The 13,849-nt window shown below is 35.8% G+C and overlaps 1 protein-coding gene across 1 annotated transcript in view; it reads right to left on the bottom strand.

Moving 5' to 3' along the window:
* The window catches only part of LOC145673005 (putative dimethyladenosine transferase), a 40,918-nt gene extending 29,299 nt beyond the window's left edge, over nucleotides 1-11,619 (bottom strand). The window contains exons 1-2 of the mRNA XM_081742304.1: nucleotides 11,395-11,619; nucleotides 2,865-3,051 (exon numbers count right to left, since the gene is read on the bottom strand). Of these exons, the coding sequence (XP_081598430.1) occupies nucleotides 2,865-3,051; nucleotides 11,395-11,452 (245 nt within the window). The 5' untranslated portion in view covers nucleotides 11,453-11,619. The remainder of the gene's footprint in view (nucleotides 1-2,864; nucleotides 3,052-11,394) is intronic.
* Between the last annotated feature and the right edge of the window lie 2,230 nt (nucleotides 11,620-13,849).

Here is a 13,849-nt window from a genome sequence, read left to right as displayed (position 1 = left end):
TTCATGTGGAATCCAATGTGACATCTTTTGAATCATTCCCATGGCTTTCAAGCGTTTGGAGACTGTTGTTTGATCAACGCCTAATGCTGCTGCAAGTTGTTCCTGCGTTTGACACGAATCCTGCTCGAGCAATGCTGTCAATTCTTCGTCTTGAAATTTTTATGGCTGTCCAGCTCGCTCTTGGTCTGCCAAGCCGAAATCACCACTTCTAAACCGTGCAAACCACTTGTGACACGTTCGCTCAGCTAGAGCATGGTCACCATACACTTCCACCAAAATACGATGACTTTCAGTCGCACTTTTCTGCATGTTAAAGTAATGCAGCAGGACACCCCGCAAAAACACTTTATCAGGCACAAATTGCGCCATGTTCACTTAACTACAAACTGGTGTTGTTGACGCTTTAATCCACTGCCCTATACTACGAACGATACGCGATGACAGGGGTTTGCAACACATGTGTGGATACACGGAACTGTGGGACGCTCCGTTCGTTGCGCCATCTCTTGTCCATCCGCACGAATTAATTCCTAGACCAAATAGTTCCCAAAGGGTGGCCAATTTTCCCAGTTTTATCAGAAACTTCCGGGTAAAATGGTAATGGAAAACATTTGTTGTCTATCTTGGTTTTAGGGATGGCACGAAGTTTCGGTTCCAGACCTGGACCCAAGAAAACCCGGTTCCGTCCATCCCTAGTATAAAAATATTTGTTGGAATCACAAATACTGAAGTTTAGTGCAGTGTGAAAACAAAAAATAGCTAGGTTTATTTTTCTGTAGCTGTAATTTTGCCTTTGCATTGCAATGTATTTAGAATTTGCAGGGGATTGGAATCGTCCGTAGATACATTATTGTGGTAATTTTTCATCGGAAATACTTAAATACAAACAGGAAATGTAAAAGTTACTTCAGGAGTGAAAGCTGGAATGAGTCCGAGCTATTTACATTCAGTAGTGATTTTGTATTACACTATTTGTTTCAGAACTCGTTTGCGAAAAATAAAATCAGTTGTAGCTTATACAAAAAAATTCCTGTTCGATTACGTTTACACGTTCCTCCTTACGAGACAACATCGTATATAAATTCAGAACCGGTTCCACACCTGGATCCGAAAACCGGTTCCGGCCATCCCTACTTGGTTTTATTGATCGGATTGATGTAATATTCCCACGCCGAGTTCTTCCACTTATAGTAATAAAATCCTTCTTCCCTAAGTATATGATTTTTGAATATGATTCCGAAAGTTTTTTTGTTCAGTGGTGTATCTAAATGACCTCAAAACTAAATTCTTCCAAATATTGGTCTTGATGCTATGTGAATCTGTTGAGTCTTTATGGACAAACATTTCTGGGGTTGTTTGTTTTCTGTATACGGACGAGCAGAGCTTGTTGTTTTTGTGTCGTATGTTGATTTCTAGAAAATTAAGCCCGTTGTTGTATTCTTTTTCTACTGGAAATTTTATGCTTTTATAAATGTTGAATTCAGAAATTAAATCTGGTAACGTGTCTTTTTCTTTGTAAATAATTAGAGTCACCAACTGAACGAAAATACCTGACGAATTTATACTTGTCTTTTTGTAAAATCTTCGTTTCATAATGAGTTGAGTTGATTTTGAGTTTAACGTCCCTTTCAGCAGCGAGGCTATATGATTAACGTGGAATCCAAACCACATGAGCTCCCGCCGCAAGTCGAACCTGGGTCTCCCACGCTAAAGGTGTGTACGGTAACTGCTTAACCACGAAGGAGCGCATAACTATGTTGGCCAGGAGAGAGGATAAAGGGCTACTCACTGCTAATTCTTCTTCATGTTTGTATATATTATTTTCAAGTTGAAAATAGTTATTGTTTAAACAATATTGTAATAATTTAGTGATTTCATAAGTTATCATATCGTAAACTTTAACATCCCTTAATCCTTGCTGTGTGCATAGGATAACAAAATCAATTGTAATAGAATTGTACATGTCCGCAATCATACAAAGATATCATAGTACCGGCTGCACAGTGACTTCCTATTCTATGTAAATATGCATCCTACAGCATCTACAAGTTATTGTTATTATTTATCATTTATTTATATTTGTAATTTACTTATGTTATATTAACCCTTGGATACGTGCTCGTGGGTTTTCTCGGGGTTCTCTCGTTTCCTCCCACTTTCTTCATTCTACCATTTCACTCATCTCTCATCATCACCGTCTCCTTTAGCCTAACCGGCATAACCGTGGGACGTAAAACTTAAAGATCTCATTTCACTTTTTTAAATATTTTTTAACTCCGGATTCCCAACTGGATTACAAGTGTACCCCAATATAAATTTTTGTAATTATACGCATCCTTATTTTTGGCATCGATAATATTGATATGTCAGCTTATGTTGGGCTATGCTTTGTTAGGTTATGTTGGTTTTGTTAGTGTAGGTTAGTTTAGGTTAAGTTTATGGAGGACGCTATAGAACTATTAATTTCGTAATATTTTTATGGCAGGAAAGGTTGCGATATTGGAATATGAATGCAGTATTGCAACTACATATTGCAGTAGGCCTTAAAATATTACCTGTTCTTTTTCTATATTGCATTGAACAAAAATCAAACAATACAATACTTCAAACAAATATGGTAACATAGGTACCCACGGGGGTACAAATATACTCCAGTGTAGTTTAATCCACACACGTATACAGATCACCTTACAGTATAACTATTATTGAGAAAATAAGTTTTCTTACAGTTGGCCCACAATGTAAAGAATGCTAGTCAACCTCGGGTGTCTGTGACATAAAATTTTCAGTAAATATATGTATGGGGTACATTTGTACACCCTTGAGTATCCGGAAGTTAACAGAAACAATATATATATACAAACCTGGGATCTATTTCACAGGCTACTACTCTTTTCGCTTTCTCGAGTAATTTCATCGTCATATTACCGGTTCCAGGACCAATTTCCAGTACAACATCCGTGCTCCGTAACGCTGCCTTTTCGACCATCCCTTGTATTATCAATGGGTTTTTAAGAATGTGCTGTCCAAAGTCCTTATTAAATAGAATTCCTGGAAAGGGAACAATATGTTAAGGTCAAAGAGGAAACATGAATATCAACAAATCAATATAATTATATAGGCACGAGAAGATGATTTAAATTAACAAAAAAAATGGTTACTTATCAATGAATCCTCCCTTGGAAAGCCTAAGCACGTTTTAGACGTTTCGGAACTCACAGCTGATTCCTTCCTCAGTGGCAAGGTGAAAGAGATTAAAACGGATAGGAGATAAAAGGTGTAAAACAAGGAATACATACCACTAAATAAATGCATACTACCCTTTAAATTACATTTATTTATTTAGTGGCATGTATTCCTTGTTTTACACCTTTTATCTCCTATCTGTTTTAATCCCTTTCACCTTGCCACTGAGGAAGGAATCAGCTGTGAGTTCCGAAACGTCTAAAACGTGCTTAGGCTTTCCAAGGGAGGATTCATTGGTAAGTAGTCATTTTTTAAATTTAAATCAACAAATCAAATTTATACAAACGACACAACTTTCTCCAAACTACATTTGTAGAAATTAGTCAGTGAAGCATGTCTGAAATCGCCACTGTATACCATATGCCTTAACAGAAATATAAAAGCGTGTTTTTTGAAATATATAAAGAGGGCTCGAAAAATGCCGGACAGGAGGTTACGACTATTATTTTCGTTACTATTTCCAGTTTTTACCTGCCAATATTTCTGACTATTATGTCCATGGGTGGATTAAAAACAAATTAAAATAAATTCGTTATAAACTGGACAGTTTCCAATATTTCCAGTTTGAATTCGGGAGTTCCTTTCTCATACAACTTTTTCTTGTTTTTCTGTGTAATTATCCATGTATAGTATTGAGAAAATACAGACAGATCTTTGGGTTTATTTATATAAGTGGAGAGTTTGTAGTATCTTTGATTCAAATTATGGCAATAAAAATTTAAAAAGCCTGGTTTGCCCGTTGTAATTATCATAAGAGAAGATTTTGTTTAATTTTTAATGCGACTTTATTTTTCGTTTTTGTGTATTATCTGACACATGGAGAAAGACATGCTATTAATTACTAATATGTGAATATCTACTACAAAAACAAAGGAAAGTAGTCGCATTGCTATTTGCCCCAGATTACAGTTGAACACTGTTACAGCGAGTTTGATCGAACTTGAACTAAATTCGTTGTGCATGATTTTCAAACATATTTTTTTTCAATGGTATTCTGTTCTTGCTGAACTTTATTTTTTAAATACATATTCAAAGTAAATTCTGAAACTAGGCGTGTACTGGGAAACATGATTGAAGAAACTAATTATGAGCACATTAAGATTATAATTTCAATGCAAGTTTTTAAATATATTTTTTAAATGTTTTATTGTGGTATTTTTGAGCTGGGAAAATTCAAACAACCCTGCAGAAAAATAGTAATAATTTGTATTCCTAGTCATTAACTTCCTCATACAGTTATTCTTCTGACTCAGAGTGCGAAAGGAAAGTAACTGGGAAAGGCTGTCCTCTGTTCTTTCTTTATAGTATGGCAAACAAATTTATAGTTTCCTGACATACTAGCTTGCATACATGGGACTGAGAAAAGACATAGAAACAAGGGCGAATGTAGAAACAATGGCGTATCTTTTGTCGTGTTATAATTTCATAACAGGAAAAAGTGTAGCTTTCTCTCACTTGCCCAAATTTCTGTCATATAGAATTAGTTGTCTTCTCTAACTGCTATCTCATGATGATAACGTACGTTGATTAGTGTCGGTACGTGACGTTTGGGCGCCGCCGTTTGGGTGCGGACGTTTGGGCACTGGACGTTTGGACGCGAAGCCATTTGGGCGCCAGACGTTTGGGCGCGAGTCAAATTAAAAAGTCATTATGTTAGGCGCTGAGTACTAAGTTCGAATCAAGATATCACAAGGTGTCTACTGTAGTGGAAGTCCTTGAATTATACTGGATTTTGTTTTACATACTAGAAATACTGTAATTTCAAAATTCTAAAAACTGAATTAACAATTAAATTTTGTAAATTTAAGTTTCAGCCAAAGTTAAGTATGCTTTGTATTTGATAACTTTTCAAACCAAAGATAAGTAGACCAAACTAGATATGATTGACTGCATTACATACATAGTGAGCCTATTCCATTAAAAAAATTAAACAGGCCTTCTACTGTAGTTATGCAATAAGTATGAATGTCAAACACATTTCTAGTGGCTTAATGACCAATATATTTACACTTAACAATATTTTTCACATTTATGGGGGCCGCGGTGGCTCAGTGGTAGAGCGTTCACCTCTGGTGCTTGGGGTCCCGGGTTCGATCCCAGCCCCCGCTAAGTGAACTCTCTGGCGGACAAACACCGTGTGCGTGGATTTTCTCGGGGTTCTCCCGTCTCCTCCCACTTTCTTCATTCCACCATTTCATTCATTACTCATCATCACCGTCTCCTTTAGCCTAACCGGCATAATCGTGGGACGTAAAACTCAAAGATGTCATTTCAGATTTTATTTTTCACTTTGAAATCGTTCTTTTTTTTTCCTTTTCCCACTTTCTTTAATGCAGATTAAATGCTTACAATGGGACGAAAAAAAGTGTGTTAAGTTTTGATTTTTATATTGGAATGTTAATATAAAAAAGTGATACCAGAAATACGGCATACTGCAGTTCCTAAACTCAATGTCTTAGACATCCTGTATAACATGTTTCCCTCAACTCGATTAGGATTTAGGATTTTTAGATTTCTGGGCTCTCGGCATCTAAGGCCATTTAGCCCGTCACGTTAGAGGGAGCACACTATCTGGGGAAAGGGAAGGAAGAAAGCGGCCTGGACCTATAAATTACATACCACCCCGGCATTATTAACAGTTCGTCTGATTCCTTCGTTTTCTAGCTTTCTTATATAATACAAAAATTAGATCATTAGATCAGAAGTACAAGAATAGTGAACAAGGGAAAAATCAGTCCATGACGAGGTTAAGTATGTTAAACGAAATATAGCTTGTATATCTATGCGGTAATGAACGGAAACATCACTTTCGTTTTACATTTCTGATCTTTCGGTGATTTTATTGTAGGCTTTGCTAATCTTTCAGTGGGTTTTTTAAAATTTTTTTTCTATTTATGCATTATAATGGACTATATCGTGATTCTATATAATTTTAATTCATATTTTAATTCATGTAAAATTTATACACATTTCGTGCTAGATCTGACAAAAATTTTGTTGAGTTCGTGTAAGAGAAAGTTTAGTATTGATATTTTTGTTATTACATTATTTGCAGTATTTTATTGAATGAATTGTGCATTTACCTTCGTAGGGTTTTATATGGTTAAGGAGTACTGCAATGTATTAAATTTATAAGGATTTATATTTGCAATTCATTTCTTTATATGTTACTGCTGTAGTTTAATTTCAAACCGCCAATCTGGATTTCTGTTAGAAGGAGAGTACAAGGTTTAAATTCAGTGATGATTAGTATTATGTATTAGAAGGTGTATCCATTTTATTCTCCTGTACTTGATCTGTGCCCTTGAGTGAGCAGGGCAGTTCTTTTAGGGGAAATATCATAGAATTCTTATTTCGGGAAAAGCCACGAAATTCATGTTCGGGCAATCACTACAACGGAGAATAATCATGGAGCCATTAAAAACATCCTTGGAATTAAGTGTGAATATATATATATATATGGGTGATTCCTCGAAAAAGGGAAATTTTCACTTGGAAAATTTTTGTTCCGTTGATGGTCGCCTATTTCGAAAAAAATATCAGATGCACTTACTACTACTAAGTACATGTTAATTAGGTGTTCAGCAGAGCTGAATCGTTATTGGTGTAGTAAATAAAAAATAATAAACTTTTCATCACCCACGAAGTTGAGACCATAGGTCACGGAGTTGAGATTAGTTAACACGGAGTTGAAAATTGCTGTGGAGTTGAGAAACGTGATACATCTGGGTGATAAATTTTGGTTTATATGTGATTAAGATTATAATTGTCTATAACTGTCTACTATTGTCTACTTCATTTGTTTTCTGAGCTTATGTAAACCGTCTGTCTTCTCTGTGTGATCAAGTCAACACGTCGAAAGTGCAATACTTTCTCAACATTTGGTAAGTGTATTTGTATATTTGGTATATATACAAGGTGTTTCAAAACAATACACACATCGTTTGGAAGCTGATTCCTAACACCAAGATAAGACGAAAAGTATAGACAACCTGGGTGCACAAATGCTTCCTTTCGGAGTTATAGGCTGCCGAAAAGATTAAAAAAATGAACTTTAAAGGTCCATAGCTCCAAAACTATGAGATCTGCCGTAGTAGGGTCACGACTTTACTTAGGAACTAATATGTGTCCTATCCAAAAATATATGTTTTAGAATCCTTAGGAGCTCACGAAGCAATTTTTATAGAGCGAGTTTGGCTACTGTCCTATAATTTGAAGTACTCTCCAACTGCCTCTATAAAACTTGTTACGGATGTACTGCAGGATTCTGAAACATGGATATTTGGATAGGGCACATACTAGTTCCTAAGTGAAGTCTGACCCGACTACGGTAGGTCCCATAGTTTTATGCTATGGACCTTTAAAGTTAATTTTTTCCATGTTTTCGGCAGCCTGTAACTCCGAAAGGAAGCATTTGTGCACCCAGATTGGTCTATACTTTTTGTCTTATCTTGGTGTTAGGAATCACCTCCCAAATGTCGTCGGTGTTGTTTTGAAACACCCTGTATAATGCACACTAAATGATAGTGTAAAGCACTCATCATTTCTGTTTTCTTTGGATAATTCGATGTTCTTTGTTAAGTAGCCCTCATTTTCCACTTCAATGAAGGAAATGTCTTGAGGAAACAGGGAAGGACTGTTCTAGTCTACACAATGTCAACTGCCAACGCTTTTTGAACGTCAGGTTTAGTGGGCCAGGAGAAATTCCTCAGATCCACGTCATAAAATTGATTGTCCGTACATTCCCTCAGACTCTTCGACAATCCCTGAAAAGAAAACAATTAGCTGTTCATAAGATTTAGTAAGTCCTTGTAATCGGAAGTTTTGGCCAAATAATAATAAAGCGAGAGTTTTTAGTGTGTTTTTAAAAGTTAAATAATAATTTGAATTTTACGGGGGTACCACTCATCAAAGTATATAACTGCAACCCAGTCTTCAGTTTTTGGTGGATTGTCATCTGTTAAACCAACTTCACAAGAAATGTTTACATCTGAAGAAATTGTTGCTACTGATGGTGGAGAATAGTAGTTAAGTTGCCCGAGATGGAAATGAATGCAGGTATCTCCTGCTAGATACGTAAAACACGAAAGAGAGCAGAAATTAATTACTTGTGGTGTTGTGCTACACCATGTTACTTGATGTACTTTTGATGTTCCCACAAAACGTTTCGTGGTGAGAGGAAGCTGCTGTTCGACAGATGAAATTTCTTCCTTTGAAATAGTGTATATCTTGACATCTCTGCAATGTTTTCTCATTTGTTCAATTAATGTCTACATCATGTCCTTGAGCAATAAGGGATTCTTCGGCTCTTTCAAGAGTGGCCCCGAGCCCATCGGGAGCACCTTTCCCATGTCCAGTTTCGGAATAGTTCCATGTAATATTCTTGCATTTTATAATTGATGTTGACAGGTAAGTAGCCAATTTTTCAGCAACTTGTGGGTATTGTTTCCATTCGTAATGTTCTCTTGATGATGGTCGCCACCTTTTTCTCTTTATTCTTTGCTCTCTTTCGGATAATGACAATGTGCCTTTTATTTTTCCTTCTTCCTTCATCTTTCTCCACCTTTCTTCTTCTCTCCTCTTGAACACTTCATACTTAATAGGATCATTCCTGATTACCAACTGACGTTTTTTTCGCCTTCCCTCTTTCTTTCTAGTTTTTCCTTTTCACTTAAATCGTTTTCTCGGCATTTTAATGATATGAAAAAAAAAATTGTTACAAATGTTACTTCTTATAGACTATTACACAAGAAACATTTAGAAATATAAGAAATTCATTGATATTGAAAGATTTTGATGAACAGTTTTTTTTTCGTTAAACGCCTACGTACCAAATTGTACGTACCGAATTTATTTTTTCGGAATTAATAAACTTCTATTGAGACTCATATGTGACAAATAATGAGTTGGAAAAAGTTACAAATTAGTTAAGAAGAAATAATCCAATATCAATCAATCAAGAGAGGAAATAAACCAATATCAATTAATATACGCACCTGCTTTCCATGCACAAAAATATTTTTCTTATTGCTTCTTTAAAAGCTTTTTGGTGGTGCGCATAATACTTATAGATTGAGACGTCAATAAGTTAAAAACAGACACCATCTTGACTTGACTGAAGTTTTACCACGGCTACCTGACAGCCCCAAATCTGAACTTCCGCGAAACACTCCTTAAATGGGCTAGGACCCACCAGCCGGCCTTTGAGTGTGAATGACACGTGGTCAGGGTGTCGGCTCCTAGGGCCGTTGTGATGGTCTGCGCGATCAGGTTTCAGTACATCTCTACTCAAATGAGTTTTTCAATTGCCTCACTGTGCGAAGTAAACACCATTAATTTTTGAGCTTCCACTGGGAAACAAACCCAGAACCACGCATGAAAGGCGAGCATATTAGTCACTAGACCATAAACGAGCTTTATTTCTATCACTATGTTGAAAGAACAAATATTTGGAAGAGCATGTGCATAACAAAACTATAGGATTAGCAACTCCGTGAACTTGTCTCAACTCCGTGGATTCCTTAATCTTCAGATGGACATGGAGTTGGGAAAATTGAATATAATTTATCTTTACCGGCCCACTTTTTAACCAGTACATGTGAGTAATTGTGTACGAATTTTCTACGTTAAGGCGTAGGTTTCTCAAGGGAAAGAAGGTATATACCATACAAATACAGTCAGTAATAAATACCATGGTGTTGAGTATCAATTAATATACGCACCTGCTTTCCACACACAAAAATATTTTTCCTATAGCTTTTAACACATGCACACAACTTTTTCTGTTCTTCAGTCAAACAAGTCTGCCTTGTTTTCTTGTGGGTGTTGCCAATGTGGACGACCATGGTATCTGTTGAGAGCAATGACAATTTTTTCTCATGCCATGGAGTTGAGACGAAATAGAGGTGACAGAAACGAAGCATAGTCAAGCTTTCGAAAATAATCGTTATAAAGGTTTACTTTCCATAAAACCGAAACATTGAAGTGTTCTCTTCCATTTAATTACCATTAAATGATGTTTGATTTGCGACTTCAGTTGTAATTTATTGATTAAAGTCAGTCAACTGTAGTCTGTGACAGCCCACGGTGTTGAGAAATCTGGGTAATAATTAATTTTTTACGTATGTTTCGTGTTATATTTGCAAACTGTTATATATGGCATACCTACTTTGTGACGATTACTACCAAACAAAATTAAAATGAGGTGATTCTTTCTAGTAGTAGTTTGAAGAAATGCCCGTGACAGAAAATTTCCCTTTTTCGTGGAATCACCCATATATATATATATATATATATATATATATATATATATATATATATATATATATATATATATATATATATATATATATATATATATATATATATATCAGTTTTCAATTTGCTGAATTATATCCTTACATAAAGAGAAATTTAAGCAATATGTAAAGATCGCTCCCCTATATTTTGGCACACTTGGAACACTGTGTGCCATATAGGCTACTATAATAATAATAATAATAATAATAATAATAATAACAAATTCGGGTCCCAAAATGGAATCTGGGAACCAGGTTTACACCCCCCCTTCCAGCTCGGGATTCATATGTATCCCATTCTTGCAAATTAAAAGTCTGTTCACCTCAAGGCTACAATCATCCTCTAGGAAGTGAACCGCCCCCTCCAAACGATCCTTCTGGATCCGCTAGTGAGTATAGCACGTCCCTAAACAACAGTACAAAAATAAATGAATGGCATTTAGTATCTCCCACAAAATCAATCATTCTCGTGTATGCGTACGCCCACCAGCGCTGACAAGCCTACTCCTAACGAGCACACCTCCTCGCTAGTGCTCGTGCTCCTTGCTCCGCCCCTGTCCTGACTTCGTTAGATAGTATTCGTGCTTTAGCTAGCCACCTAGCACAAGATGGTTTGTGTTTTATACACTATAGCTTTTACACCATACATCCCCAATTCATTTTATACAACTCTTTTGAAGTTCGTGTGGGATGGCATTTAGCATCTCCCCTAAATTCATCGATGGGAATCAAAGTTACCAGTTCCCTAACCTACCCGACCTGGTCACAACCAAGTGATTTGGGGGAGAAACTAAATAACATCCTCTGAAAATTGGATATAAACGAAAAATGTTCTTCAAAATTAAATTACCTTGTCGTGCAATTTCATTGTGCTTTCTTGATTTCTTCTCTGCTTTTACTTTAGGCATGGTTTAACTCAATTAAAATGTAAACCAAATCAGATATCCTAGAACCACATGGAAACTTGTTTGTTATTTACAAAAAGCTCGACACGAGGCAAACAGACGACATAGACGACTCCTGATACTCATTTGTTTCTTACTTCCTGTCAGTATTGCCATTTACAACATTCTGCATATATTTGATGGTTGTAGTAAACGTCACAAAAGCGATGAAAAAGAACATTGCCACGTGTTGAACAACACTTATCGGCAATTTACAAAGGTAATGAAAGTGAAACATGTATAATCTAAAGATTTGATTAGTTAATAAAAGGTAAAAAGTAAGAAGGGTAGGAAAAAGTCATAAAACATGTACAAAGTAATAATTACGATAAGGCAAAAGTACGTGAAAAAGAAATGTCACAATCAGGAAAAGGTCAAAATCAGGAGAGTAATATGTGACAATCGGGAAAATGTCAAAATCAGGAGAGGAGTTCAAACAGTTTAAGAGGGCTGAAGGCCAAAATGGACAGGGCAAAAGGTAGAGAAAAGTAGGAAGTGTAAAATGAATGGAAAAAAAAGTGTAGAAAAAGAAGGAAATGTATGAACGTGTACAGATATAAAAGAGTGTAAGTGTAGTGTATGTGTATAGAAAGTCCCACTCCTCGTCCTCACAGAGCGCACAAAACACGATGCACTCGCCGTAGTCAAAACCTGTGTTAATTTACCAGCTAAAGTTATTTCCCATATAAAAACATACAAAAGAATATATCAGAATGTTATTCGAACAGCCAAAAGAATCCACAATGACACTATAATACACGGATATAAAAACAAAATGAAAGGTGCGTGGAACGTAATAAACAATTCATCAAATACTGTTCCAATGCGCGAAATATCACAAGTTAATTATAGAAATAATTCTTTTGCTGATCCTGCTGCCATTACTGAAGTCTTTAATGGGTATTTTCTTAATACGAATTTACCACCTGGAAAGTTGGATCTCGCTGTAGAGTCAAATATTCCCTGGAATTGTTGGACTGTATCAAAAGGCTTTCTAGTACCCGTTCTGCAGGTATAGATGAAGTCCCATCCCTAATTATAAATAAAGAGGGCGCATTTATTAGTGAAACAACTATGCTTTCTTGTAAATGTATCATTTGAATCAGGCGTTTTCCCCGACAGATTGAAGACTGCAAAAGAGGAAATACTTATGATGTTCAAAACTATAGGCCTGTTTCTATTTTGTCTGCTTTCTCGAAGATTTTTGAATCACTAATGTTATCGCGCTTGAGAAATTTTATATCCTGCCATAACCTAATCTCGTCTTCTCAACATGGTTTCCAAAAAAACCAAATCAATTGATACAGCGTTGTTTAACTTTATTAAAGAGGTTTCTACAGTACTTGATAAGGGAAAATATGCAGTAGGTTTATTTGTTGATTTCTCCAAGGCATTCGACAGTGTTCAACATTCTCTTCTACTGGCGAAACTCCAAAAATATGGTATTAGGGGTGTAGTACATGAATGGTTTCGCTCGTACCTGACAAACAGAAAACAAGTAGTAAAAATACAAAAAATAATTAACAATAAGCTAGTCACATTTTCATCCACAACTGCTACTATCTCTGCTGGTGTTCCTCAAGGCTCAATTCTTGGGCCAATTCTTTTTTTTTATTTTACACAAATGATCTTGTTCAATACATGTATCCCCAACATATTGTACTATATGCTGACGATGTAAATGTCCTTGTAACAGCGGACAATACAGTTGAACTAGAAAGTAAATTAAAACAAACTGTGGAGCGTTTGATAAAATGGACATCTCAGAATCAACTGCTGATAAATGCAAAGAAAACAAAAGCACTAAATTTTCATTACTCATGTACACCTCGAACAGTACCACCCATTGTAATAAATTCAACTAATGTAGACTATTCAAAATCCACTAAATTTTTAGGTGTAACAATAAGCAATAGGCTTACATGGGATGCACATATTACTGAGCTAAACAGCAAATTAAGCCGTATATGTTTTGTCATTTATAGACTACGTGGTTCAGTGTCAAAAGAAACTTTGCTGTTATTGTACTATGGTAAGTTTCAATCATTGTTAAATTACGGAATAATTTTCTGGGGAGCCTCCTATTCCAGTGTTACTACTTTTCGTCTACAGAAAAAGGCAATAAGATCTATTTTTAATCTATCACCAAGGTCCTCATGCAAAAGGGTCTTTCAGTCAAATAAAATTTTAACTGTGCCTTGTCTGTACATATACAAAAGTATCATATATGTAAAGAGAACTGAAAGTAGTTTTCTTCATGTTGACGATGTACATTCATACAACACACGACAAAAGAATAACATATTCACAGCATACCAAAACTATGCGAGCACCAAAAGAAGTGTTCTTCCTATGCCCGCT

The sequence above is a fragment of the Thermobia domestica genome, chromosome 16 (genome assembly GCF_964235325.1).
Source record: "Thermobia domestica chromosome 16, izTheDome1.hap1.1, whole genome shotgun sequence".
In the NCBI taxonomy this organism is placed as follows: Eukaryota; Metazoa; Arthropoda; class Insecta; order Zygentoma; family Lepismatidae; genus Thermobia; species Thermobia domestica.
This window is presented reverse-complemented; position numbering and strand designations above follow the sequence as displayed.